Raw genomic sequence first — 26929 nt, 5'->3', positions numbered from 1 at the left:
TAAAATAAAATTTATTTACTGCTTTTTGATTATATACATTCATTTTTATAAATAATAGACCATTTAAAATGCTTCCAATTATAATAAATAAAGTAGATAAATTTTATACATCTATATACACATATATATATGTATATTTTTTAATGTTCATGGATTGAATATATAATAAATACATATTTTATATATATATTAGATTTATTCTTATTTACGATGTTTACGAGATCTAATTGTGTTGTTATATTTATTATCTAAATATATATAAATAATATTTTATGAAACATAACATTTTTTAATATTAATGGGAACATTATTTATAAATATCTGGCAAAAATATTTGGCCGAAACTGTACACTGTAAAAAATTAGGAGTGATTACGGATTTTAATTCAATCTGTCACTCGGAGTTTTATAAAAAATCACTCCGCATATGGAGTAAATAGAGAATTTTTTTGAGCGGAGTAAATTCAGAGTGAACTAGATTTCATTTCAATCCGCATTCACTCCAATTCCGAATTTTGAAATTAAACTGAACTTTTTTTAGGAGTGAATTTCACTATGATACTGAAGTTAGCCGACGTCAAATAATTTTTGGATTTTTTTTTTAAATATAAATAATTAAAAAAAAAATATTTTGAAAAATTGCACGTATAGTTATTTAAATTTTCTACATGTGCATTTTTTTAGTTTTTTATTTTCTCATAAATTTCTTGTAAAAAAAAATCCTAAAATTATTAATTGTCTGTTAACTTCAGGATCATAATTTCACTCTATCCTGGAATTTCAATTTTAAATCATACCCTCATTGGAGTAATTTTTACGCGAGGATTAAATAAATAAACAGTCACGTGCTCCGCATTTACTCCAGATTTACTCCGCTAATTTTTTACAGTAAAATTTTATTGAAAGAGACTGAAAATTGGCCGAAAAATTATTCTTATTAAATTAAAGCCATATAATTTTTTTTAGTTTTTAAATAAAATTATGGGATTTAAAAAAATTTTATGGAACTCAAAATAAAACTGAAAATTTTCAAGTTATAAGTAATGAAAAATATTCATAAAAATAAATATTTTTCAACACTTTAAATAACAAATTTAAAAACATGCATATTCATTTCTGAGAATTTTACTATTTTGTAAAAATATCATGACGTTGAAAAACGAAAAACATGACGTACTAAAAACTTATCTGTGTAAAATAAATGATAACATGATAATTTTTACTGCGTCTAAGCCGCTAATCGTATGAATGATAAATATTTATTCGTCTTATGATCGGACGATTAATTTATTTTATTCATACGATAATACGATAATCAAACAAATAACTTACGATTATTTTATTTTTATTTTTTTATCAGACGAATAGAAAATATTTATATCGAGTAAAACAAATTAATCATCCGATTATCGGTCGAGATAAAAAAATGAATGGTCCGATTATCGGAAAAATGGATATTTATTATTCACCCGTTTAGCGGACGACTAGCAACCGGCGATAGTACAATTACAGTTCGTAAACACCTTAAATAATTATTATTGTATATTAGGGTGGTCGTTAAAAATTAAATTTTCTCAGACACCCCATAATAAACTTCTGTTACGTGGGGAATTTGGTTTTTTCGTTTTAAGTAAAAAGAACACGTGCCAGAGTTAATTTTTCGATACCATCGCTTTTTTTTTTAAATACCTTATGAAATATGGAGATTAAAAGAAAAAATCATAGGAACAATTTTGTAGGAAATTAAATTCTTGACAAAAAAGGTCATGTGCATTTTTTTAATAAAATGTGTATTTATGAAGATATTTAAAAAAAAAACTTTTTTTAGATCTGATGAATTGAGCGTTTTAAGGATTACAAATTTTGATAATAACATTTTTCTAAGTATATACAAACTGTAACAAGCATTGATAATTGATGTTACGAGTTACGAAGTTGTTTATATTTAAGAAAAAACTTCATTTTTAACATTCGTTATCCTTAAAATGCCCAATTGATAAGATCTAAGAAAGTTTTTTTAAAATATCTCCATAAATACACGTTCAATAAAAAAAATGAACAGGACCTTTTTTGTCAAGAATTTGATTTCCTACAAAATTGTTTCTATAGTTTTTTCCGTTAATCTGCATATTTCATGAGATATTTAAGAAAAACCGCGTTTGTATCGAAAAATGAACTTGGATTTCTCCTTCGGCACGTGTTCTTTTTACTTAAAACGGAAAAACCAAATTCCCCACGTATTTTTTCACTAAAAAGAAGCTTTTTATAGGGCGCCTGAGAAAATTTAATTTTTAACGACCACTCTATTGTATATATTATTTATCGGAATTCTCTTCTTAAATTATTAACAACAAAAATAATAATCTTATTTTCTTTTGGTTATCAAATCTCCCAATATAATGGGTATAACATTTTAAGGCCATCCTCAGATAGTGCCCCCACTTTTTAAAAATATTCAATGACCTTAATTAATTAATTTCAAAAAAATTCAAGTATGAATTGAAAAAATCACAATTTCACCGAGACAGTTTTTTAAAAAAATTTCTCACAGTTGTCATCAACCAGGAGTAAAACGATATTAAGTAAATAAATTTTAGCTTAAAAAATTTGACATTCAAAATTCGAAAATAGACGTGAAGATTCTACTGAAATTTATTTTCCAAATTTTGTTTAACTTCTAATTGATGTAAACTGTGAATAATTTTTTAAAAATTATAATCAAAATTTTAATACGGTCATTATAATTAAGTCATTGAATACTTTTAAAAAGTGGGGGGAGGGGTCTGAGAATGGCCTTAAACTAAAAATCAAATAAATCAATCAACATCAAATCAATTAACTCTACACGGAAAAAACGGATCTCAAAATTTAGTTGTACAGTCGAACTCCATTAACTCGGAACTTCCCCTGAATTTCGACCCCCACTACGAGCTACACCTTCTCCCACCCGATGCAAAAATTTATATTTATAATAACGATCATTGGCATATTTACTATATGATAAAATGAACTATTTTATAATTTTAATAGTGAAAGCTATTACGTTAATTATTATTATAGGTACATATTTTTTGGATTTACTTTTATAAAGAGAAGAAGAAAGTATTTCTATGTATATTTAAAGTGACAAGACTTGACTTCAGTGGCTAGGCAACTAAATTTAGCCTTCACTATTATTGTAATCATATATATTTATATACAGTATAGCCGTTAAATTATTAAAATGCTAATTATTTCCATTAGTAATTTTACGTAATTTAGATTTGTTAAAGTTACATATACTGCCTAATAAGGCAGACCGATCATTCGCACCTGAACTTGGTGTATCTACAGCACCACTAGATGCTTCCGTGAATGGCACATTGTTTTTTTCATTATTTTTTACGGACGTTGTGTTGCTTGATATTTTCGTAAAACCTATAAATTAAATATCACAATTATTACTTATTATTAATATCTAAATTTATCTTTAAACAAAAATTATTTATGTATAACTGACCCCCCTCCCCACTTTTTATCGTCGTAAAATTTTATTAATTAATTAAGGATAATCTTCGACACTACCACTCCCTCTTACTTTTTGAAAATATTCAATGACAACCCGGTTTAACAAAAAAAAACTCAAGCATTAATTGAAAAAAGGACGAGTTGCAATTTTGCGGAGATAGATTTGAAAAATGAAATTATTTACAGTTGACATCAATTAGGATTTAAACGAAATTTGGAAAATTTCAGTATAATCTTGATGTCAATTTTCGAATCAAAATTTTTTGGACTAAAATTTATTTGCTAAATTTCGTTTGACTTCTAATTGATGACAATTGTAAGTAATTTTTAAAAAATCTATATTTTAACAAAATTGTCTTTGTTTCAATTAATGCATTAATTATTTTTAAATCAATTAATAAAATTTTGATACTCCAGAGTGGCCACGAACCGGGGAAGGAAATTTAATGCAACCGGGAAATATCATGGAAATGTCAGGAAATTTTGGAAAGTATCCGGGAATTAAATTGTAACAGTTCAAAATTTAAAAAATTTTAAATTATACACTAGTTATAAAAATTAAAGGAGATTAAAAAAAGTTCAAATTTTAAAGTGATTTTCAACAGGTTGTAACTCGAAGGAAAATGGTCATACGACAATAACAAAAAAGGCAAATTGTAGCTTCAAGTGTCTAGTTTTCTAATCAGGTCTTTAAATTTTTTTATTATGTGCGGTTCCGGAGTAATCCTAAGAAAACTATCGAAAAAGAAATTTACCAAATTTTTGGTCGTCTTAAAAACGGTCTTCGAGCTTCAATAAATTTTTGTTGATAATTATGATTGATTTTTTATTGCTCCGGAACCGTGCATAATAAAAAAATTTAAAGACCCAGATCAGAAAACTAGACACTTGAAGCTACAGTTTGACTTTTTGGTTTTATTGTACGCACATTTTCCTCTGAGTTACAAACTGTTGAAAATTAATAAAAAATTTGAAATTTTTTTAATGTCCCTTAATTTTTGTAACCCGTGTATTTTGAATTTATTTAAATCATAAAATTTCTTATTAAATATTTCAACTTATACATTTTTAACATCGAGTAATCAAAAGTAGGCAATATTAATTTATTTTATTGCCATTTTTTATGGTTCCTCGCATGATTTAATTATCAAATTTAATTATTAAAAATGAAAATATAACAAAAACTTTGAATATCTAAATGATACGAATAAAATTTCTAAATCAGGGAAAAATATGAAAAACTTTACTGGAAAACCGGGAAATATCAGGGAATTTTGAAATCATTTCTTTGTGGCCACCCTGTACTCATATGACAGGAAGTCATTGAAAATTTTTAAAAAGTCGAGGGCAGTGTCTGATTGCGCCCTCAAAGTATTAATTGAAAAAAGGACAACGTGGTTACGGTCTCGCCATAATATAAATTTGAAAAAAAATTACTTACAATTATTATCAATTAGAAGTCAAACGAAATTCGGTAAATAAATTTTAGCCCACAAAATTTAAAAACTTGAATTATAAATTTGAATGTCCAATTTTTTAGGCTAAAATTTATTTTCCAAATTTTGCTTAACTCCAAATTGACATCAACTGCAAACAATTTTTTTTTAAATCTATATCTCAGCTCTATTGTAACTGCGTTGCCCTTCTTTCAATTAATCCATTAATTTTTTTTTTAATTAATTGATAAAATTTTGATACTTTCAAGACAGTTGGTCATCGAATACTTTTAAAAAGTGGGGAATATTGTCTAAGAACGTCTTTAATTAATAATCATGCAAACCTAAGAAAGAAAAAACAACACAAATGTTAATAAATAACTATCGTCAAAAATTATTTGACGGACCTACATTAAGTCATCGAACGTCGCAAACGCCATCAACTTCTGTGCCCAGCTGATTAGTAAAAGTCCAAATAATGTATAAAATTTAGAAACTAAATAAATTACTCAATTAATTAGTAAAAAATTTACCGTGTGACGGAGGCGTAAAAGTACCAACGCTAGTTGTCGTGGATGTACTCGTAGGACTATCAGACCTTTCCGGACTTTTGCCATTGATTTGTTTAACTTCAGTAGCATGTTGGCTTGACGATTGTTGTTCTTGAGCCAACTTAGTTTCTTTTTTCTAATAAAAATACACAAAATTAAATTACCTATGTACATAAATAAATAATAATTTTAATTACCAATTTTTGTTTTCGTTTTTTCATCTCCTCTTCCGAACTCATCAATTCCTGGACCTTCACAAGTCTCTTCTGATGCCTTACAACTTTCTGTTCATCTCTCAGTCTTTGCTCCGCCTTATTGGCTGCTTCCAACAGAGCATCCTTAAGATGACTACTTAATTTAAAGTGCGGCTTTTCAATACTACCCGCTGATAACGCAGAAGCACGTCTTGGATTTTCAAAGAACGGGTGCTCTATAAGCCGAGGAATAGTCGGAAGATCTTGTTTCAGTGCTTCAGGCGAAAGTATCACTTCCAAAAGATTTTTCAGGTGAACATCACAGCAGGGAATGTCAGTGCAAGTTGCCTCCAAAAGCGGTCTACCAAAAGCCATTTCATACAAAACATGACCGAATGAATAGACGTCAACTTGAGTTGTAGCATGGAGTTTCCGCCGTTGAACGACATAAGGGCGATAGAATGCTGGTAAACCTAATAACCCATTTTCTATATCCAGTAATTTAGCTCCTGTTGGTGTGATAAGAACATTTCCGGTGTGTAAATGTCCATAAGGCAGCCCTTTTTCAGCGAGATAACTCAGTGCCTCAAGAATCTGATACGCGTACGTTGCAATTTCCGATGTTATCAGTGACTTTGTCTGCTTTGGATTACCGTATTTTTTAATGAACGGTTGCTTTGGTTTCGAATTACAGAGAACGTCGCGCAAGGTGCCGTTGCTATAAAAATTTCTAATTGTCAGGGCACCGTTTTCTGACACATGCTGATGAACTATACCCTCGATGCAATTATGCTTCAGAGTTCCGAGACTTTTGAAGACACCGTGAATGTCTCTGTCATGCAAGTGCTTGTCGGGTCCGAATTCCACCCAAGCTAGAAGCAGTTCCTGCTTTACATTCTGTCGATTTTTAACAGTGTAATAGTGTTTCCTTAACCTCCATCCCATATCCGCTATCGGCTTTCCGATTTCAAAATTGGCATCACTTCTTAGTGCTAAAGACACTTGTTGCAATGCTATTTCTATAAAATTAATTGTTTTTTTAAATTTACATACGTTAATTTATAAAATATATTTTTATAAAATAACAAGTCTACAAAAAAAGTCGGGGTGAATTGTCTGAGAATGTCCTTAAATAAATTAATTTAAATAATAATTAATTCGTAGGAAATAGGACTAGAGAATAAATTAATTAATTGGAATAGAGAGAGAGTGAACGCGGGTTAAATCCCGGGTAAATGTAGAGCGGATGACTGTTCATTTATTAAATCCTCTCGGAGTTAAGTTCGGAGTTTATTTAAATATTAAAACTCCGAGTCGGAGTGAATGCAGATTTAAATAAAATTAACGTCACTCCACTGAAAAGACAAACTTCAAATTCACTCCGTATATAAAGTAATTTAAAAAAAAAATTGCAACTCCAAGTGATGGAGTTTTTGGAGTTGATTAAGATTTGAATTCACTCCCAATTTTTTATAAGTGTGAAATAGCAGACATCAGACAAATTTAAAAATATGAATAAATAGAGTAAATAAGGTAAAAGATCCTATACCCGCTCACTTTACATTGGAGTGAGATTATATCACTCGATATAAATTAATAAATAAAATGAAAAACCATATATTTTTTTTTATAGTTATTTTTTGAAGTTTCGAGGATTAGAATAAAATTTAAGTTTGAAGAATAATAGAGATAATTAATTATTATTGTTTTTTAAAATAAGCTCCTTGAGTGTACCCATAGTCGCTCACTAAAAGTTGTGATGTACCATTACTCGATCAACACATGGCCCTATAGTCGCTCAAAGACAATATCAATTAAACTATGATAAGTGTATTGATTTGGACAAATAATTTATAAATTATACTACTTTATTCTTTCATAATATAAAATTTCATGAATTTTAAAAATGTATTTAATAAGATATGGTTATAACAATTCTTAAAAAATTTGACGCACCCTAAATTTAATCTAATGAATGAACGTTAAAGTAAAAAATGCCCGGCTCTGCGCGATTTTGAAAACAGTCATTTAATTTAAATTTATAATCTATTTTAAAATAATTCGATACATCATATTTTAATATATTTAGAGTCACAAATAATTATTTATCAATAATAATATTTTTAGTTGTAATTTTTTTTTATAAAAATTATAAAAAAAAGCCTGAAACAGTTAAAGTGGGCCACTAATGGTACTGAGCCGGTTAGGGGCTTTTACCTTAATTAATTTAAAAATTTTTTAAAAAACTTTGAAATTAATAAGTGCATTTTTTATAAATTTTTTTTTTTAATTATTTACTCTATTTATTAATAATTTTAAATTTGTTTGACGTCTGCTACATTCACACTCATAATTTTTTATGACACTGAATTTCGCTGACGTCTAATAATTTTTGAATTCTTAAAAAACGATAAATTATAAAGAAAAAAATATTTTTAAAAATTGCACCTATAGTTTTTTAAATTTTCTACATGTGCATATTTTATTTTTATTTTTTTCTGTAATTAATCAGTAGAATAAAAATTCAAAAATTGTCAGTTGTTTGGCAACTTGAGGATCATAATTTTTTGCAGTGCATGGATACGGATAATGAAGAATTTAAATAATAGACAATTTACTTTACTTACCATGTAGTGGAATGGCATAATTATTGGGATCAAGGAAATGCTTCATAGGCAACGACGAAGCTAATATGGGATTCATTAGTACGACGTTCAAGTAATTTTGCAAGGCGATTTGTCGTTGTGATATAAATTCTACATCCATATTACCAATAATTTTTTTAGGTGGAAAAGGCAGGTCCAAGCCCGATGCAGAAAGTGCTCCATTGAGTTGTACAAAATCATTGTATCGTCTGCTAACACGCCACGATTTTTCGGGTAAAGGACCTCTCTGTGTTCTGATTACGTATTCCTATAAATAAATAAATAAATAAATAAATATGATACTGGAGTCAGCAGACGTCTAATTATTTTTGAATTTTTTTTTTAGAAGATAAACTATAAAAAAAAAAATTGCACCTGTAGTTTTTTAAATTTTCTACATGTGCATATTTTTATTTTTTGTTTTTTTATATTTGATTTGGTGAAAAAAAATCAGAAAATTACTAATTGTCTGCAAACTTCCGGATCATTGAATAAATATAATTAAAATTTTGAAAATAAATAATAAAATTACTCTACCGTATGACCATCAATAGTTCTTGCATTTTCAATTACGCTCGTCAATGTTTCTGTATCATCTAACAACACTTTATTTGTGTGTTTTTTCTCAAATAAAGCCATTGATCATCAATCAGTTGATAATGAAAGCCCGTGCGGGGCGGATTGCGATAATCCCAGTTTTCTAGCGGCCCCATAAATTACGTACCAGAGATTCATTGCAACATATGAATACCAAAACACTTTTTTCTGTATCCGAATTTTTGTTTCAGTTGTTGGATAATTCGACTACTTGTCAACGATTGTATATTTTTTGTAATAATAAATAACTACTGTCGCATTGATGTAAAAGTCTTGACAGTTTTTAGTTTTCATCAGCTTTTTATTTTATTTATTTGTTTTTTTTTTTTTTCACTTCCATCACTCGGTAATTACTGGCATTACTGATAACTACTTTGACAGTTTTGCCAACTTAATTGATGACATCTTCATTGCAGTGGTGGCTGTCTGTGTTACCGATTGATCAGCATCGAGTAGAGGCGGGAAAATTTGAAATTGAAAAAATTAATTTTTGTTTATTAATTTCTTATACTAGAGAAATGTCAAAGTCCATAATTGGGTTTTATTTTAATTACTAATTGGTAATTAATTAGTAATTATTTTAAAAAATTTGAAATCTGGGTCTGGTAAAAACGAAACTGAAAGTAGCAGACGTCAGAAAATTTTGATTTTGTAAACGAGTTACTTGTGAGTGAAATAAAATTTTTTGAATTACGACAGAAAGGTTTTTTAAATTTTTTGAAAAAATGGTTTATTTACTTACTTAAAAGAAATTTTTTTGTGTGAATGTAACTGACAAGCAGGGTAAGGAAGTTTGTGCTCAACAATAAGAATAAAAGAAAAAAAATTAACGCAAATTTTTCAAAGAAATTTCTAAAAGATATATTCAAATGTAGAGTATCATTAAAGCCGTAGAAATTAAGGTTGTGAAAAAAATATGTCAATAAGATAATCAGCAAGACAATTGTCTTGCTCGTTGTCTTACTGGCATATTTTTTTCACAATCTCAATTTCAACATTCTTTTATGGCATTCGATATTTGAATATATCTTAATTTAATTCACGTGAATTTGCTCGCGATCGTAACTTTTATATAGAGAAATTTGGGCGAATTCGTTTCTTTTATTCTTATTGTTAAGCACAAACTTCTGTACCCTGCTGACAAGTGGGAGTTTTTTTTAATTTTTGGATGAATGAATGAAGTGCGGGTGGAATAAAAATTCAAAAATGCGTATTTTAGATCAATGACAAATTAATACGCGCGTTTTTTTAAATTTCGTTATTTTAATTAATTTATTGAAAGTTTATAAACTGTCTGATGTCTGCTACATTCACACTCATAAGTTAATAGACAATTAATAATTTTCAGGTGCAATTTTTTTAAATATTTTAATTTTATAATTCATCGTTTTTAAAAAAGTCCAAAAATTATTAGATGAGTGTGAATGTAGCTGACAATTGTCAATTTTCAAAATTTTGAAATAAATGAATTAAATAAAAATCGAATAAAATTTAAAAAATACACATTTATAGAATTTTAAAATGAATATGTGCATTTTTTTTATTTTTATATTTTTAATTATTTAATTCGTTTATTTGTAATTTGAAATTTGTCTCATGCCTGCTACATTCACACTCATGGCTATCTTCAGTATCATTTTTCCTAAGCTCTGAATTAATGATTGATTATAAAATCAAAAGAAAAGTAAAATTAAAAAATTCTGTCAGTACTTTCCAGTCTTATTACGTCTGCTACTTTCTTTTCATCAATCGGGTTCGTTCTCAACAACTCAATGCGCAATAAACCGTGAGTGTAAATGTAGCAGATTTAAGACCGACTTTAATTTAAAAATGAACGAATTAAAAATATAAAAATCCACATACTCATTTTCAAATTATATTAAAGCGCATTTTTGAAATTTTATTCGATTTACATTTAATTCACTTATTTCAAAATTAAAAAAATTTTAAACTGTCAGCTACATTCAATGATAATGAAGTTAGCTGTCTAATAATTTTTGGATTTTTTTTGTACAATAAATTGAAAAAAAAAAAAATTTGAAAAAATTGCACCTGTAGTTTTTTAAATTTTCTACACATGCATATTTTTATTTTTTGTTTTAATTCCCTGCTAACTTCAGGATCATAAAAGTTAAAGGCCTCCACTCAACTTTATTTCCAACGTAAAAAATGTATATTGATTGGTCCACTGTAACTTTATTACAATCAATCAAAATTTATATTTATAAAATTATATAAAAACCATTTGATATCTACAGTATTAATAAAAACGTGTGGTGTTTCTTTTTCTTGGTGTGTCTCCTACTTGATGATTTTATTTCTCGACATGAAATTATAAATACGCACCGTGAGTGCCATCATGTCTGTACCCGTCATATATCAGTACAGAATAAAACTATCAGTGTCTGAATACTCGGAATTATTACAATTACGCTGGTAAATATTTTTTTATTTATGTCATCCACTATCTATTTATTTGCGTGCCACTGTCTCATTACAATCCAAATAAAACAAAATCTATACATAAAATACTGATGTTTTGTGGATAAAAAAAAAAATTTATACCAACGAAAAGTTAAATATTTAAAAAGAAAAGAAATGAAGTAATGAAATGTAGCATCGTAATTATTAAGTTTGAATTAAATGTCAATTTATATATAAATAAGTATTTTTTTTTATGTAAATCATGTCATTGACATTTAGAAATATCTGCTATTTAATTGCTGATGATTATCAGGAAATTTTGTATGGAAAAAATTAAAAACTTTTGTTTTTTTACTTGTAGCTAATACGTGGATCCTGTGTGCAGATACAAGGTCGCAGACATTGAGCTTTCCGCGGATTTTTGACTGCAGACTGTGCTAATTGACCAGACAAATCATCAGCTTGAGTTAGTTTGCAAAGAATAAGATAAAGAAAGAGGGAGAGACAGAGAGAACCATGGAGAAGAGTAATGAGACGAATGCTGGTGATGATATTGATGACAATAAAGAAGCTGATGCATCGACAAGTCCTGATGTAGAAGATAACGATTCTGAGGAACACTATGGCTGTGATCATTACAAAAGGAAATCAAAATTTGTGGTTAATATATTTTATTTATTTATTGAGGCTTGATATTTACACATGAGATTGTTGACTAAAAAATTGTTGACCGCACGCAAGCGAATAAAAATGGATCAATAATTAGTCCAGGATGATAATATATATCTATATATGCACGGAAAAAATATTTTTCATTATGAATTGAAGACTAAGTTTTTTAGAACTGAAAACAAATTTTTGACGCAGAAAATTTATTTCGGGAAGTCGGCGGTTTTCGTGGCGCCGCTAAATGACTGCGAATTCTTGTAGAACTCGAGAAAATAAGACTTTTCTTCAGATAGCTGTGACTTGTTCAAAAATGAACAAATTCAGACGTTTTTTCCTTAAATATTTTTGTGTTTAAATGAAGTTTCCGGAAAAAAATACGAAGAAAAATTGAAAATATTAAAATCTATGAAATTTTTAACTTTTTTTAAAAAATCTCATTTTTATCGAAAACTGAGCGAGATATCGAAAAATTTTATTCTTTAAAATTATCAAGTATTATTTCGTCGAGTTTTACAAGATTTCGCGGTCATTTGGCAGCGCCACGGAAACCGAATCCCCTTTATTTCGCTCAAGAAAATTTTTGCTTTTAATTTATAATGTAAACAAATTTTTTTTTTCTTAGCTCATAAAAATTTTATTGTAGAAGACAGAAAAAAATTTTCCTGAAGATTTGAACCCTTAATTTTAGTTTTAAAAGCTCGCGATTTAATTTTCAAGTTTTCCCATTTAAAAATCATGGGACAAAAGGTTCCGTTTAAACTGATCCCCGACAATTGATCCCACAGACTAGATCCAACTGACAACTGACCTAATTCATCAGTTTCATCAAAATTTTTATAACTTTTATTATCATCATCTTCATCATTTTCAACCGAATATCAATGGGATCAAGTTGTAGGGATCACTTGTGATATAAAATTGTTGGGATCAGTTGACGGCACACCGGAACTATATCACATGTTTTTAAAAAAGTTCCTACTCAGGGAATTTTTGAACAATCGACTCATCTTCGGGGTCTTTTTGTAGGGCTTGAAGTCCTCTATAAAAATGATCTCAGTGCAATAGATGAATTTCCAACTGTTCAAGTTTTAAAACTTAAAAAATGTTTATTTTCATAAAAAAATCGAGCTATCGACTTTCTCGAAATAATGTCAATACAAATTTCATAGTATGATGAATACTTTACAAGATATATCTAAAACTATTTATAGAAATAACAAATTGTTTAATTTTACTCCAGTCCTCTTAATGTCAATTAAACGACACTAATAATTAAATCGTTAGAGGGTAGAAGTGGAATTGCGGCCACTGCTCTATTTTTAGACATCTAATATTTTATTTTAATTAATGAAAAAAATTTTCATTATACTACTAATTAAATTGTCTTTGCATGAATTAAAAAAATTAATTATGACATTGCTGACATTGAAAATTATTTTATAAAATTTTTCAAGAGGACAAAAACGGCAGCTCTGCTCTGATAGAGAGTTAACTAATTAATAAATTATATTTACAGACACCCTGCTGTAACAAAGTATACACATGTCGGTTTTGTCATGATGAACAAGAAGGACATACAGTTAATCGTAAAGAAGTTACTGAATTAATATGCGTGCTGTGTGACACTCGTCAACCCGTACAAGCCACGTGTCAGAATTGTCACTGTCGATTTGGCAAGTACACGTGTTTAGAATGTAATTTATTTGATGATGAAGACAAAAATCAATACCATTGTGATGGATGTGGAATTTGCAGAGTTGGTGGAAGAGATCGATTTTTTCATTGCGAAAAATGTAATATGTGTTTGCCAGTACAGTTACAGAATGGACATAAGGTACATTACTTTTTTCAAAATTTATCTCAATACACTGGAAAAAATTTGGAGGAAATAAGGATTTTATTTAAATCCAGACTCAAGAGTTTTAAAAAAATTAACTCTGCATATGGAGTAAATTCGGAGTTTCTTTTATTTAAACGCATTCACTTTCAATATTAAAATTAAGTCCTCTTCAGAGTGAATTTCATTCCGCATTCACTCGCAAAATTTTTTACAGTGTAATTATTCAGGGTGGCCACGAACCGGGAAAACCGGGAATATCGGGAATGATCAGGGAATTTAATGCAACCGGGAAATATCATAGAAATGTCAGGGAATTTCGAAAAGTATCCGGGAATTAAATTGTAACAGTTCAAAATTTAAAAAATTTTAAATTATACACTAGTTATAAAAATTAAGGGATATTAAAAAAATTTCAAATTTTAAAGTGATTTTCAACAGATTGTAACTCGAAGGAAAATGGTCATACGAAAAAAACAAAAAAAGCAAATTGTAGCTTCAAGTGTCTAGTTTTCTAAACATGTCTTTAAATTTTTTTATTATGTGCGGCTCCGGAGTAATCCTAAGAAAACTATCAAAAAAGAAATTTACCAAATTTTTGCTCGTCTTAAAAACGGTCTTCGAGCTTCAATAAATTTTTTTCGATAATTATGATTGATTTTTTATTGCTCCGGAACCGAGCATAATAGAAAAATTTAAAGATCCAGATCAGAAAACTAGACACTTGAAGCTATAGTTTGACTTTTTGGTTTTATTGTACGACCATTTTCCTTCGAGACAAAAACTGTTGAAAATTACGAAAAAATTTAAAATTTTTTTAATATCCCTTAACTTTTGTAACCAGTGTATTTTGAATTTATTTGAATCATAAAATTTCTTATTAAATATTTTAACTTATACATTTTTAACATCGAGTAATCAAAAGTAGGCAATATTAATTTATTTTATTGCCATTTTTTATGGTTTCTCCCATGATTTAATTATCAAATTTAATTATTAAAAATGAAAATATAATAAAAACTTTGAATATCTAAATGATACGAATAAAATTTCTAAATCAGGGGAAAATGTAAAAAACTTTACTGGAAAACCGGGAAATATCTGGGAATTTCGAAATCATTTCTTTGTGGCCACTCTGATTATTAATGATACTGAAGGTAGCAGACAATTAACAATTTTTGGATTTTTTTTTTAACGTTTCAGTTACAAAAAAAAAAAAAAAACTAAAAATATGCACATGTAGAAAATTAAAAAAACCACAGGTGCAATTTTTTTTTATAATTTATCTCAAAAAAATCGAAAAATTATTAGACGTCGACTAACTTCAGTATCATAAATTATTTTGTAAATTGATATTATTACAATTTAATGAATAATAATGATAATTATTTTTTTTTTTTAGTGCGTAGAAAATGTTTCACATGCAAATTGTCCTGTATGCTTAGAAGACATTCACACGAGCCGCATACCCTGTCACATTCCTGATTGCGGGCATTTACTTCATCGTACCTGCTTCGAGGAGCTTTTACACTCCGGGCACTATGCCTGTCCTACTTGTCAAGTTTCTCTTCTTGATATGACAGATCTCTGGAGATTTCTAGACGTTGAGGTATCACTTACTCCAATGCCGCCGGAGTATAAAGATTACAAAGCAGAAATTTTATGTAAAGACTGTCATGAGGTAACTCTTTATTTTATTTTATAAATTATTGATATGTTATATTATTAAGTCATTAATTTTATTTAATTATTTTTCTGTAGGAATCAACTGTTAAATTTCATGTTGTTGGACTAAAATGTTTAAACTGTGGCAGTTATAATACATGTAGAATCAAAGGGTCACCGTGTCCAGGTACTGAAATTTAATTCTCAAACTAATCTAATATAAATATTTTTCTTTTTACACCAAGAATTGGGAATGAATACGAAGAGATTATGGATTTTATTAAATCCGAATTTAATCCTTAATTTAAACTCGGAGTTCCGGAGTTTAAAAAAAAATCGGAGTTTTAATATTAAAATAAACTCTCCCATGTGAAAAAAATTTTCCAAAAAAGTTCAACATGTGGAACTTCTAAACTTAAGACAGAACTTCGAGTGGAATTTTTGTAATTTTGGTAGTAAAATAAAAAACTACATTTTACCCTCGTTTCGAAAAAGTTCAAAAACTTACAATTTGGAACTTTATGTCCGTTTTTTTTTTTTTTCTTCTTATTCGGCTATTGGTTTTTAATGGGAACTTTATCGAACGAGGGTAAAATATACCCGATCAAAAAAATCCATGTGGGATTGCATGAGAACCCATATAATTTCATATAGGAAAGTATGGATTTATATAAGAATTTATAGGAATTAATGTAGGAGTGGTATGGATTTATATAGGAAATCCACACAAGAAACTGTGGGTACCTGGATTCCCATTTTGACATGGTGCAGATTTCCATAAGAAATCAAGATAAAAATCCACATGGAAATCCATTGTAGATTCCCATATAGATTTGGCATCTGTAGATTCCCATAAGAACCCATGTGAGAGTCTATATCGAGATCTATGTTAGATTTCTATAGGAAACCATATCGATACCACCCGGAACCGCGATGTGGGAATTCATGGATTTTTTTCATAGAGTAGTAAAAATACGTTTTGAGAAATTTTTTTTTTTTACTCAAAATTCGACAAAAAATCACAGAATCAGAAATTTTCATTATCTATAAAATTTGAAATTCCCGCCATTTCCCAAATAACCGATTTTTAAAATTTTTGAACTCGATCCTGTATTATTGGTACCTAGTAGAGGAATTATGACGACCTACGGCAGACTGACGCTCATACAAAGACTTAGGCAAATGTTTTTTTTTCTATCAAAATTACAAAAGTACAAAAAAAGTTCCACTCAAGTTCTAATTTTTCTCAAACTTACAAGTTCCACATGTCAAATTTTTTTTACACGGAATTTCACTCCTCGGGAATTTGATCCGCGATGACTCAGAATTTTTTACAGTGTATTTATTAATTGATTAATTAATTTGCCAATAGATCCTGATAATCTAGAAGGAGCAGCGAGTGGAAGTGGTACTGGTGATCAAGAACAACCTGCTGACAACGGATCTCAATAAAACGTTCCGAAAGCTTAATGATTTTATTATCAAAATTGATATACAAAATCTGATGGCTATTACATAAGTCAACTAAATAATTTAGAAAAAAATTTTCCCGTTATTTACTTCAACACCAGATGGTGAAGAATTAGATAATTTTGTGAATACTTTTTATCGTTTTACAAATTGTTATTAATATATTTAATTATGTTACACGTAATATTATTTTTTTAAATTTTAAAAAATATTTGAAAGCACTGTAGCCAAACATTCTGTTGACGCTTTGACTATTAAGTTTTTTTTGTTTTTTTTTTTTTAATATTAATTAATTACTTTAATCTGACGTTTGAACTTTGATAGTTGCTAACAAATCATGAAGAAATCCATCAAAGCTTCGATGGAAGATAAGATGAAGCTGCATTTATAATCACAGTTTTTTTTTTTAATGATAAATTTGAAACAGTAATTCCATTTTGTCATTCCATAAATGTTATTATCATTCCGAATGTAAAATATTTAAATAAATTTCAATTATTGTTATTTATAAATATGATAGCGTATCAGCATAATAGTGTGCGCGTGAATTAATTGTAATATAAAATTATGCTCCATTTCTTTGAAATGAAAAAACAAAAAAAAATTGCTCTAGAAAAATAAAATTTTAGTATTTAAAAAAAAAATTCAATTGAAATAAAAAATTATTTTCCTGAGCATATTAACAAAAAAATCTGAAAAACAGTTGACCCTGTGGACAAACCCCAAAATTTCCCGCTCTTTATTTTACTCGAAAATAGTCAGAATATTTTCCTCGGACTTCAAAACCTCTGATCTGTTGAAAATTCGGTTTTTGCAAATTTAACCGAAACCAATAACTTGTTTTTATTTTTAATTTTAAACTTTCTTAGCGGGAAGTTTGAATAAATTTCCTGATTAAAGAAAACGATTCACTCAATGATGGTCTTATATCTTAGGGTGCTTCGTTTCCGGCGCAAATTTGATTTTCGTTGCTCATCAAGCAAAATATTGTTCTTTATGCTGAAACACAAATTCCTGTCAAGTTTGACCTCTTAATTTCAAGCCTAAGTTTCCATTTGATTTCAAAGATTTCCCATTTAAAAAACACGTAAATCAAGTAACTTTTTTTTTAACTTTCTAATACTCAGCTGCTTTTTATGATATCAAAGCGCCATTTTTCGCAAATTGTAGGGAACTTAGTGTTCTTCAAAAGTGCCCACAGTAACAGCTGTTATTCAAGATGTTTACTGGGTGTCTTCTCAGGAAGGCAGGGGAAGAAACCACGTCCCCTCTCGACCAAGTGGTATGTCGACCAATACATGGAATTGATACTATGGGCAAATCCATCCAAGCCGGCTAAGGGAAACCGAAGCTAGGATTTGATGGGCAAAGACTCGTAGTGGCTGTTGGTTCGGCACCTACACGCAATACAAAGGATCTCTGATCTTAAGGGTTATAATATTCGCCAATATTGATCTTGCTTAATGTTTCGCATTATGGTAGAAAAGAAGGGATTTCGCAGCGCGGCTATGCCCAAAAGAGTGAGGTCTCGGTCTCCGATCGGCGAAGGTGGACTTAGGTCCCGTTCCATTAATTAATTAAATATTCAAGATGTTTCACTTGTGTTCGTTGCGGAAGTCATTTTTCCTATGAAATTGACCTTTATCGGCTTGCAGAACGTAAACCAGTGAAAGTACACTAAAAATGTTAATGGGAATTTTGTAGGAAATTTAATTCCCTTCAAAAAAAGTCCTATGAGTCAAGTCGCTAAAGTCCATAGTTTCCGAGTTATAGTAAATATAATAATTTGAAAAATGAAATATTAATAAAAAAATTACGGTAATGCGCGTTTTCATTCCCCGACAAAATATCTTACGGACAAAATATCCCCCGACAAAATATCTCCGGACATAATATCCCCGTCAAAATATCTTTCGATATAATTTTCACAATTTTCCTGAAAAACAAGCACCTAAATTAGTTGTGAATAGTACAAATAAAACATTTAAATAAAAAAGAGAAATTTTGCTGATAGGATATTTTGTCGAGGATATTTCGTCGAGGATATTTTGTCGGGGGATAAAAACGCGCGGGATCAAAAATTACAAGTGATCCCGAGTCGAAATGTTAAACGTAAATTGAACGTTTTTAACGTTTTGAACGTAAACTGAGCGTTATGGACATTAAAAACTCAATTTGACAGCTTTCAACCTATTCAAAACGTAGATTGGAGTATCATAAATCGAAAACGTAACTAAAACCTATTTAGACTTACAATAAGAAAACATAAGCATACCGAAAAATTTTTTTTATCGATTTTGTACTCCTGGGGCGTGTTCAGAAATACACTCTGGAAGTGAAAAATTACCTATCCAGGTGTGATTAGTACCTTTGTAATGTTAAATCGCATCTCTGGTTCGACTAGAGGATATTTCTGAACGCAGGAGTTGAATATTTCTCTTCCAGAGTGTGATTCTGAACACGCCCCTGGATTATAATCACGTTAATTCCGTAAAATTTTGTCGTCCACCTTTCTGACTCTTAATTAAAAAATTCTTTTTTTGAAAAAAAATTTTTTTCAGTTTCATACTTCTATCTTTAAAACTATATATTTATACCTATTCATATATTATGATATCAAGGTTATGAAAATTGTGATTACAAATATTGAAATAAATTAATTAATGTTATCATTAAACTAAAATCATAAATCATGAAATTACCAATTTTTTATGAACCAAAATACAAAACAATCGTTCAATTTACTTTCAAAACGTTAAGGGCTTTCAACTTACGTCTAATATTTCGACTTGGGATATTTTAGTTTTCAAATATTAAACCTCGAGATCTATTGAAAATCAGATCGGAACCAACGACTTCCTTTTTTTCATGAAAATTTTCAATTTTCTTAGCGGGAATTTTAAAAAATACTGCACTAGAAAAATAAAATTGTAGTATTTAAAAAAAAAAATTATCTCTTCCCATGCATACAAAAAAAAAAAATTATTTTATATTTCGTCTTTTTTCGTGCGATCTTTATTATTAAAATGTAAGATAAATACCAATTACAAAGGCTCTTTGTACGTAATGGCCGAATAGTGTTATATATATTTATATATATATATATATATGTCCTATCAAATAATCCAATTAATTATTTAATACATTTTATTCTCGGTGCAATTCTTTCTAATCCTTTCCAAAAGAGAATAATAAATCAATTTTAATACCAAATTATATTGTGAATCAAAGTACAATATTGATCCGAGTATATATTTATAATATTGGCAAATTTACAATACTGATGGAAGATTTTTAAATCTTCAGAATTAATTGATTGACTAAAAACATTTTCTTTCTTTTTTAAATTTTAATTTTTTATTACTTAATTTTTTTTTTCACTTAACTGTAAACTATTAAAAACAACAGAGAAGCAGTCATACGACGCTTGTAAACCCCAAAGTTTAAAAGAGCAAACACGTAAAAAAAATTACGCGCTCCGACTAGTTTCAATATCGGCATCTCGTGTCGTTAAATACTCATTTATCAACAAAACGATCAGCCCATCTCATCAATTTTGATTTCTTATTAATTTTATTATTAATAAATATATATATTTATTTATATATAGGTAAATATATATATTAAATTATTAAATTAAAAATTTAAAGAACGAGGACGTAAAGCTGGCAATCCATGAAAATCAAGAAATTGACGAGCCGCACGTGTCATTTCTAATTGATCTTGTGTTCGTCCACATGCTACCATCGTCCACTGTGCTTCTAATTGTACCTACAAAATAAAATAAATAATGATTATTTATACAATTATTTATGGTTACGGTCCAGTAATTTATGAATTAAGTTTAAGGTTCTGAGGAATACCTTGGATCCAGATGGTCCATGATTAAAAATTCCCATTAAGGTTGGGCCGCACCAAACGAAATCTCGAAATTAAGAATTCTAATTATTTATTAAATAATTATTATAACAGCGATTTTCCGACAAAGCGATTTATCGACTTAGATTCCGACAAAAAGCAGAAGACAAACGTCCTCAGAAGATTTTCATTATTCGAGATTTCGTTGGCTACGGCCGAGCCTTAAAACTCAATTGGATTTCTATCAGATTCAATCGAAAGCAAAAATTCACTCTGATTTAAAATTCCGATTGAATCTAATTGGAAAATTTCAATCGGATTTAATCAGAATCAATTGGAAAATTGAAAAAAAAAATTAATTTTCTGATGAAATCCGATTCAATCTGATTGGAAAATAATAAGTTTTTTTTTCGATTAAATCCAATTAAAAACCAATCAGATACTTGAGATTCTCACCCCTGATTAAAAACGCTGATTGAATTCAATTGGAAAATTCTAATCAGATTTAATCGGAAAATTCTTAATGAATTCAATAGAAAGTTGATCAGAAATCCGATTAAAAAATTTCTATCGGATTTAAATGGAAAATAAATGTATTATTTTCCGCCAAAATCCAATTTAAATAAAACCGGATGAGTCTCTCCCCAACACTTCTAATTTAATTTTTATTTCCAATTGAATCTGACAAAAATCCCATTGAGTTCCAATCATATTCAATCGAACTTTTCAATCAGGAACCCCCTGGACCCAACAAATTTATCAGAACCTCCAACTCAATTCATTGTCTATGATATTGTCAATAGAAACAAACCTTCGGACGTTTATGTGGTCTAATAAGCAACGGGCTGATACTTGGACTGTCAAAAGCGTCAAACGAGATCGCCCTCTTGGCGGTGGACTTCCTCTGGACTGACATTAAGTCTTGGGGAGTCTGGAAAGGATAGACACACTAGCTACAGCCGGCAAGTTTTAAGAAATTTTAAATTTGATAGCATATACATATACATATTTTTTTTTTCTAAAGATTGTCAATAATTCAGAGTTTTTGAAAGTACACATATATACATACACATATATTTACATGCATATGTATACACAGTTTCCACTTTCCTTGTAAAAAAATATATATATATATACATATATATTTAGACATAAAAAAAAGGTCGGAAGTAAGGTAATTTTCATTGAATTTTTTTTTACATCAGTGAAACAGAAAAGAAATAAAATAAAAAAATAGTATAAAATAGTAGTTTTTTTGTATAATTGTTTGCTGCGGTGACTAGGCGAGCCTCTGTATTTGGTATGGGTGAAAATTCTTAGAAAATATCTTGCCGAGGCCGCTGCGGCTACTGAGCCATCGCTCAGTATCTTTGGGGTGCTCGTACATTTGCAATCTTTAAAAGAGCGCCTTGACGAGGTAGGTCGGGTCGGGATTAAGGTAAAGGTGGGAATTACAATCGAGGTACTTTGGTACGCTAGGCCAGGCCTGTAACTTTTTTTTTTTTTTTGTACAAGGAGTTATTCGTTAGTGCAGACATGCGGCAACCCAATGAGGGTAAATGTAGCAGACATACGACAATTTTTAAATTACATATAAAAAAAATTTTAATTTAAAAAAATGCATGTACTGAGTTTTCAATTGTCTACACATGCATTTTTTTATTTTTACTTTACAAACATTTTTATTTATTATTTTAAAATTTTAAAAACTGTCAGACGTCCGCAACTTTTACTGTCATGGCAACCCAACGTAACGAGAAAAAAAAAAGAAAACATTTTTTAAAAATATATAAATATTAAAATAATTAATAAAAAAAACAATAAAACGTTATTACTAATTTTTTAAAATACATCACTCACTAAAGCTTGATAATTTTTGCCAGATCGTTAATTAAATTGAGGTGATGTATTTCTTTTAAACATAATAATAATAAATTAATTATAAAGACAAAAATAAATAAGTTCGATGTCTTAGACCCGAATAAATTAAACCGAATAATTACCGAAGTGTTAATTACTTTAAATTAATTTTTTTTTAATTTTAATAAATTAAATCTCGCGCCTCTATAAATATAATTAACAGACGAACTAATTGATAACTAAATTTTTTTTAACATCAATTAATATTAATTAATAAATTCTGGGAACAATATCGGGGATTTTTTTCGTTTTCATACATAAATATATATACATTAGCACGATAGAAAAAAAAATCTTTGGAGGAAGGGGGACAGGATTTTTTTTCGCAACATAAAATGTACGTGCGTGATATATAATTTTTTTGTGTTAGAAAATAAATCCAAACTCTTGCAGTATGTAATCGATTGGCATCAGAGTACAAGAGTTTGGATGAGATTTAATTTTGAAAAAAGAGAGATGTTATTTTCAACAATGAACAAACGATAGAGAGAATATTAAAACGATAGAAAAGAAACACATAAAAGTTAAAAAATAGTTAATAATAATGAAAGAAAAAGGCCGGCTAGCGTGTCTAAAGGCGATTGGTGCGAGAGTAAAACCAGGATAAGGCAGGTTGACTTTGGATTTGACTTTGACTTTGACTTTGGGATTGGTGCTCTACCTTCAACGGACTGGGTCCTGCCGCTAGAAAGCTGTCCTCTAGGGCCATTGATGCCGGTGAAAATAACACTGATGTGTCTATACTTTTGCTCTGTAAATTTAAAAAATATATGGGTAAATAAATTTGGGTAATTGAAGTAGGAGACCCAGTACCCGGTCAGGGAACTAGTACTCGATCACTCAGATTTTTAAATCTAATAAATTTTACTGAATGTACTAGGGTGATTCGATTCTGGTGATTTTTGTCACCATACCTGGGCTGAAAGTTTAAATTCCTGCTCGGTTTTTATGAGAAAATTAATGATAAAAATTAGCGCATGCGCCATTTTTCTGATAACTAGAAGCAGAAATTTTAACTTTAGATGCGACGTCTCAATGCGTGAGCACAGAAAAAATATTTCTTTTTTATGAATTGAATGCGAAAAATTTTCTTTGCGACATGAAATTATTTTTTTCTGTGCAGAAAATCAAATCTTTAAAATTTTTTATTTGCATTTTTAATGTAAACTTTTTTTTTAGTCAAAATCAAATAAAAATTCAAATTATCATTAGAAAAATAACTTTTGGAGCCAATACAGAAAAAAAATTTTAAGTCACAGTAAAATTACTTCGAAAACTTTTGAAAAATTGGCTATAAAATGCAGCAAACGGAGACTTGATGACTTGAAATGCGGCTGAGCATTGAAGACATTTTAAAAAATAGTTCAAGAAAATTTAGAATGTAGAGTTGAAATTTAAAAAAAATTTATGAGTGTAAAAAAAAAAATTTACCGGAATCGAATCACCCTAACAGATATAAAAATCTACGGAGAGATCGAATACTAGTTCCCTGACCGGATTTTAAAATAAAATAAATGAAAACAAACCGGCGTCTCGACAGCGAAATTCATTTCCGAGTGGTCATGACTACTACTAGCCCAAGCTTGACATAATGCTTTGCGTGCTCGTTTTCCACCCGGTGCGCTGTTCTCTTTTCCACGCCGGCGACCAGTGCCGTATCCAGAGTCTTGAAGAATACTACTGCCAGTGAGACTTTCACGATCAGTTTCCTGTCTGATTATTTCCGTAAGTGCATCAAGACGACTCGGTGTTGCTGGTAACTGAGTTGTTGCTCCACTTCGTCGTTCTATTTCGGCAAGAGCGTCTTTGAAAGGTGTTGGGGTACGTGGTGTGTTGCCATCCCCTTGGTTACGACGTAAACCTGAAGGTTGGGGCGTCGTGAGAGTTCCAGGACTACCTTTAGGAGTACTGGCACGTGGCCAAGAGGTTTCTGGACTTGCGAGACTGTTGAGAAACTGAGACGGACTAAATGGAAGCTGTTTTATTGGCGTTGAAGGAGCGGTTGTAACTATTTGTGATGATGATGATTGCTGACTTAATAAATAGTCGACGGACTGGTTTCCGCTGTCGTTAGTAGTCTCGGCACGCATCATACTGTAGTGTGAAGAACGACGTCTTCGTAGGATTGGTGGCGGACTGCTCTTACGGTCATCCTCATCTTCAAGATCAGGCATGGGCACCAGACGTATATCTGATGTTCCAGAACCACTGGCTTCAGCGCCCATGTCCAGGTTGAAATACTTCGAAAAAGGCGAAGGGTCGCGTTTTATTCGAGTCTCGTGTCGCAGTTGAGGTGAGTCCAGGTGATGGTCATCGGACTGCTCAGCTGACATTATGTTATGATGGTATAAAGTAGTTTGCTGAGATTGTTGCTGTACTTGTTGATGATGCGTTTGTCCCCAACCGCCTGACCAATCCAACGAACTCATGTCGAGACTCTGAGATGTTATCGTTGCCGTTCGGCTATTTTCATCTTTAAACAAATTATCCGGACACGATGATTCATCATGCATAACTCGTGGTTCTTTTTTAACGTTCATGGAAGTTTCCGTTGTTTTTCTTCTACCACGACCTGAGTAAAAAAAAAACAGTATGTAAATATTATGAGTGGAAGGTGAGATTCAATACCTGACTACTCATGTATTTGTATATCTATATTTAATGAATGTATCTATACAAATACATGGAGTGACCGGGTACTAGTTCTCTGATCGAGTACTAGATCTTTTAACTTATAAATATTTTTTTTTTTAATCTAATGTAAAAGACCTAGTACTCAATCAGGAAATTAGTACCCGATCAGAGAACTAGTACTCAATCAGGAAATTCGTATCCGATCAGGGAACTAGAACCCGATCAGAGAATTAGTACTCGATCAGGGAACTGGAACCTGATCAGAGAACTAGCACCCGATCAATGATCTAGTATCCAATTAGAGAACTAGTACTCAATCAGAGAGTACTCGATCAGAGAATTAGTACTCGATCAGGGAACTGGAACCTGACCAGAGAACTAGCACCCGATCAATGAGCTAGTACCCGATCAAAGAACTAGTACCCGATTAGAGAACTAGTACTCAATCAGAGAATTAGAACTCGATCAGAGAATTAGAACTCGATCAGGGAAATCGAACCCGACCAGAGAACTAGTTCCCGATCAAGAAACTATAATAGTATCCGATCAAGGAACTAGTACCCGATCAGAGAATTAATTCCCTGATCGGGTACTAGGTCTTTTATTTAATCTTAAATTAATTTTCTTAAATTGATTAATATAATTATTATTTTTTACCTCTAGTCCCAGTAATTTTTCCTTCCTCTGTCTCATACTTTCGCCGCATTGTACTGTTCCAATGATTTTTAATAGCATTGTCAGTTCGCCCAGGTAAAAGTTTTGCAATTTTAGCCCACTGATTACCAACGCGCCGATGTGCTTCAACAATTATTTTATCTTCAGCATCAGTCCACGCAGTTTTCTTGATACCTGGATTCAAATGGTTGTGCCATCTTTCTCTGCATTGCTTTCCAATTCTACCTTTCAAATGTCTTGCAATAAGTGTCCACTTTTTCGGCCCGTAACGTTCCACAAGTTCTACAACTTTCTCGTCCTCCTGTTGGTATTTAAAAAAAAAAAATCATTAATAAAATACCTTTAAATTAAATGGATCATCTTGATAGTCTTTAAAAGTTTTTTGTTCGTACATAGCAATTGGACTTAATGTATGTCTCACGGTAAAATAAGAAAAAAAAAATACCGGTGCAGACAGAGTACCGCAGCTTCAGTGTCAGTGTAAGTTAAAATTTCGCAGAATATCTTTGAATGCGACCGCTCAAGGCTCCAAGGCAAGGCAGGGCAACTACTCGACAAAGAAAAAATAATAAAATAAATGAGAAAAAAAGAAAATCCGAGTTACATGGGTACAAGTTAACATCTCGAAAGGCATCTTGGAATAGCAGTATAATGGAGCCCGAGCGGGCGGGCAAAGCGGGTGTGCAGTGAGGCCCCACGCAAACATCAACAGTGTAATATGTATGCCCTTGGCTGTTGCTGAGTGCATTGCCACTGAGGCAACTCCAATGCAGAGCAACAGTACTGTACTCAACACATTTTGCTATAGTCGGAATAATCTTCAAGAGAACAGAGAAGAAAACGTTTCA

General features: G+C 30.2%; 3 protein-coding genes across 7 annotated transcripts in view; 1 reads left to right on the top strand and 2 right to left on the bottom strand.

Annotated features, from left to right (window-relative positions):
• Positions 1-121: 121 nt before the first annotated feature.
• Positions 122-9304, bottom strand: LOC130666157 (PX domain-containing protein kinase-like protein). Of its 4 annotated transcripts, none has more exons than XM_057466954.1 (6): positions 8870-9304; positions 8315-8600; positions 5691-6706; positions 5476-5629; positions 5350-5398; positions 3360-3416 (listed from the first exon to the last, which is right to left on the bottom strand). In XM_057466954.1, exons 1-5 carry the CDS (start codon positions 8969-8971, stop codon positions 5382-5384), a joined length of 1575 nt encoding a protein of 524 aa, XP_057322937.1. In that variant the 5' UTR covers positions 8972-9304; the 3' UTR covers positions 3360-3416; positions 5350-5381. The 4 variants fall into 4 exon arrangements, 3 of the variants coding, with proteins under 3 accessions (XP_057322936.1, XP_057322937.1, XP_057322938.1); XM_057466955.1 differs by having other exon boundaries at positions 5354-5398; XM_057466953.1 differs by lacking the exon at positions 5350-5398 and having other exon boundaries at positions 122-3416; positions 8870-9303.
• A 1771-nt stretch (positions 9305-11075) lies between these two features.
• LOC130665398 (RING finger and CHY zinc finger domain-containing protein 1) lies at positions 11076-17563 on the top strand. The gene is made up of 6 exons (XM_057465747.1): positions 11076-11365; positions 11715-12013; positions 13539-13856; positions 15262-15540; positions 15621-15711; positions 16897-17563. The coding sequence occupies exons 2-6, from the start codon at positions 11870-11872 to the stop codon at positions 16974-16976; spliced, it is 912 nt and encodes a 303-aa protein (XP_057321730.1). The 5' UTR covers positions 11076-11365; positions 11715-11869; the 3' UTR covers positions 16977-17563.
• Positions 17564-19979: 2416 nt separating this feature from the next.
• The window catches only part of LOC130665132 (myb-related protein B), a 29706-nt gene continuing 22756 nt past the window's right edge, over positions 19980-26929 (bottom strand). For both annotated transcript variants that reach the window (XM_057465415.1, XM_057465414.1), the window contains exons 4-8: positions 26064-26382; positions 24299-25344; positions 23434-23523; positions 21664-21783; positions 19980-20765 (exon numbers count right to left, since the gene is read on the bottom strand). In XM_057465415.1, the coding sequence (XP_057321398.1) occupies positions 20631-20765; positions 21664-21783; positions 23434-23523; positions 24299-25344; positions 26064-26382 (1710 nt within the window). In that variant the 3' untranslated portion in view covers positions 19980-20630. The remainder of the gene's footprint in view (positions 20766-21663; positions 21784-23433; positions 23524-24298; positions 25345-26063; positions 26383-26929) is intronic.

The sequence above is a fragment of the Microplitis mediator genome, chromosome 3, assembly GCF_029852145.1.
Source record: "Microplitis mediator isolate UGA2020A chromosome 3, iyMicMedi2.1, whole genome shotgun sequence".
Classification (NCBI taxonomy): domain Eukaryota; kingdom Metazoa; phylum Arthropoda; class Insecta; order Hymenoptera; family Braconidae; genus Microplitis; species Microplitis mediator.
The sequence above is the reverse complement of the archived record's forward strand: the minus strand, read 5'-3'. Positions and strand labels throughout refer to the sequence as shown.

What these genes read in the sequence shown, in the direction of transcription:
- LOC130666157 (XM_057466953.1), bottom strand. Translation starts at nt 8,971, where the DNA reads ATGGCTTTATTTGAGAAAAAACACACAAATAAAGTGTTGTTAGATGAT. An exon ending in TTATGCCATTCCACTACATG is followed by an intron (nt 6,707 to 8,314) that starts GTAAGTAAAGTA and finishes TTAATTTTATAG; the next exon opens with AAATAGCATTGCAACAAGTG. An exon ending in TTTTACGCCTCCGTCACACG is followed by an intron (nt 3,417 to 5,475) that starts GTAAATTTTTTA and finishes TTTAATTTATAG; the next exon opens with GTTTTACGAAAATATCAAGC.
- LOC130665398 (XM_057465747.1), top strand. Translation starts at nt 11,870, where the DNA reads ATGGAGAAGAGTAATGAGACGAATGCTGGTGATGATATTGATGACAAT. An exon ending in AGTTACAGAATGGACATAAG is followed by an intron (nt 13,857 to 15,261) that starts GTACATTACTTT and finishes TTTTTTTTTTAG; the next exon opens with TGCGTAGAAAATGTTTCACA. An exon ending in CAAAGGGTCACCGTGTCCAG is followed by an intron (nt 15,712 to 16,896) that starts GTACTGAAATTT and finishes ATTTGCCAATAG; the next exon opens with ATCCTGATAATCTAGAAGGA.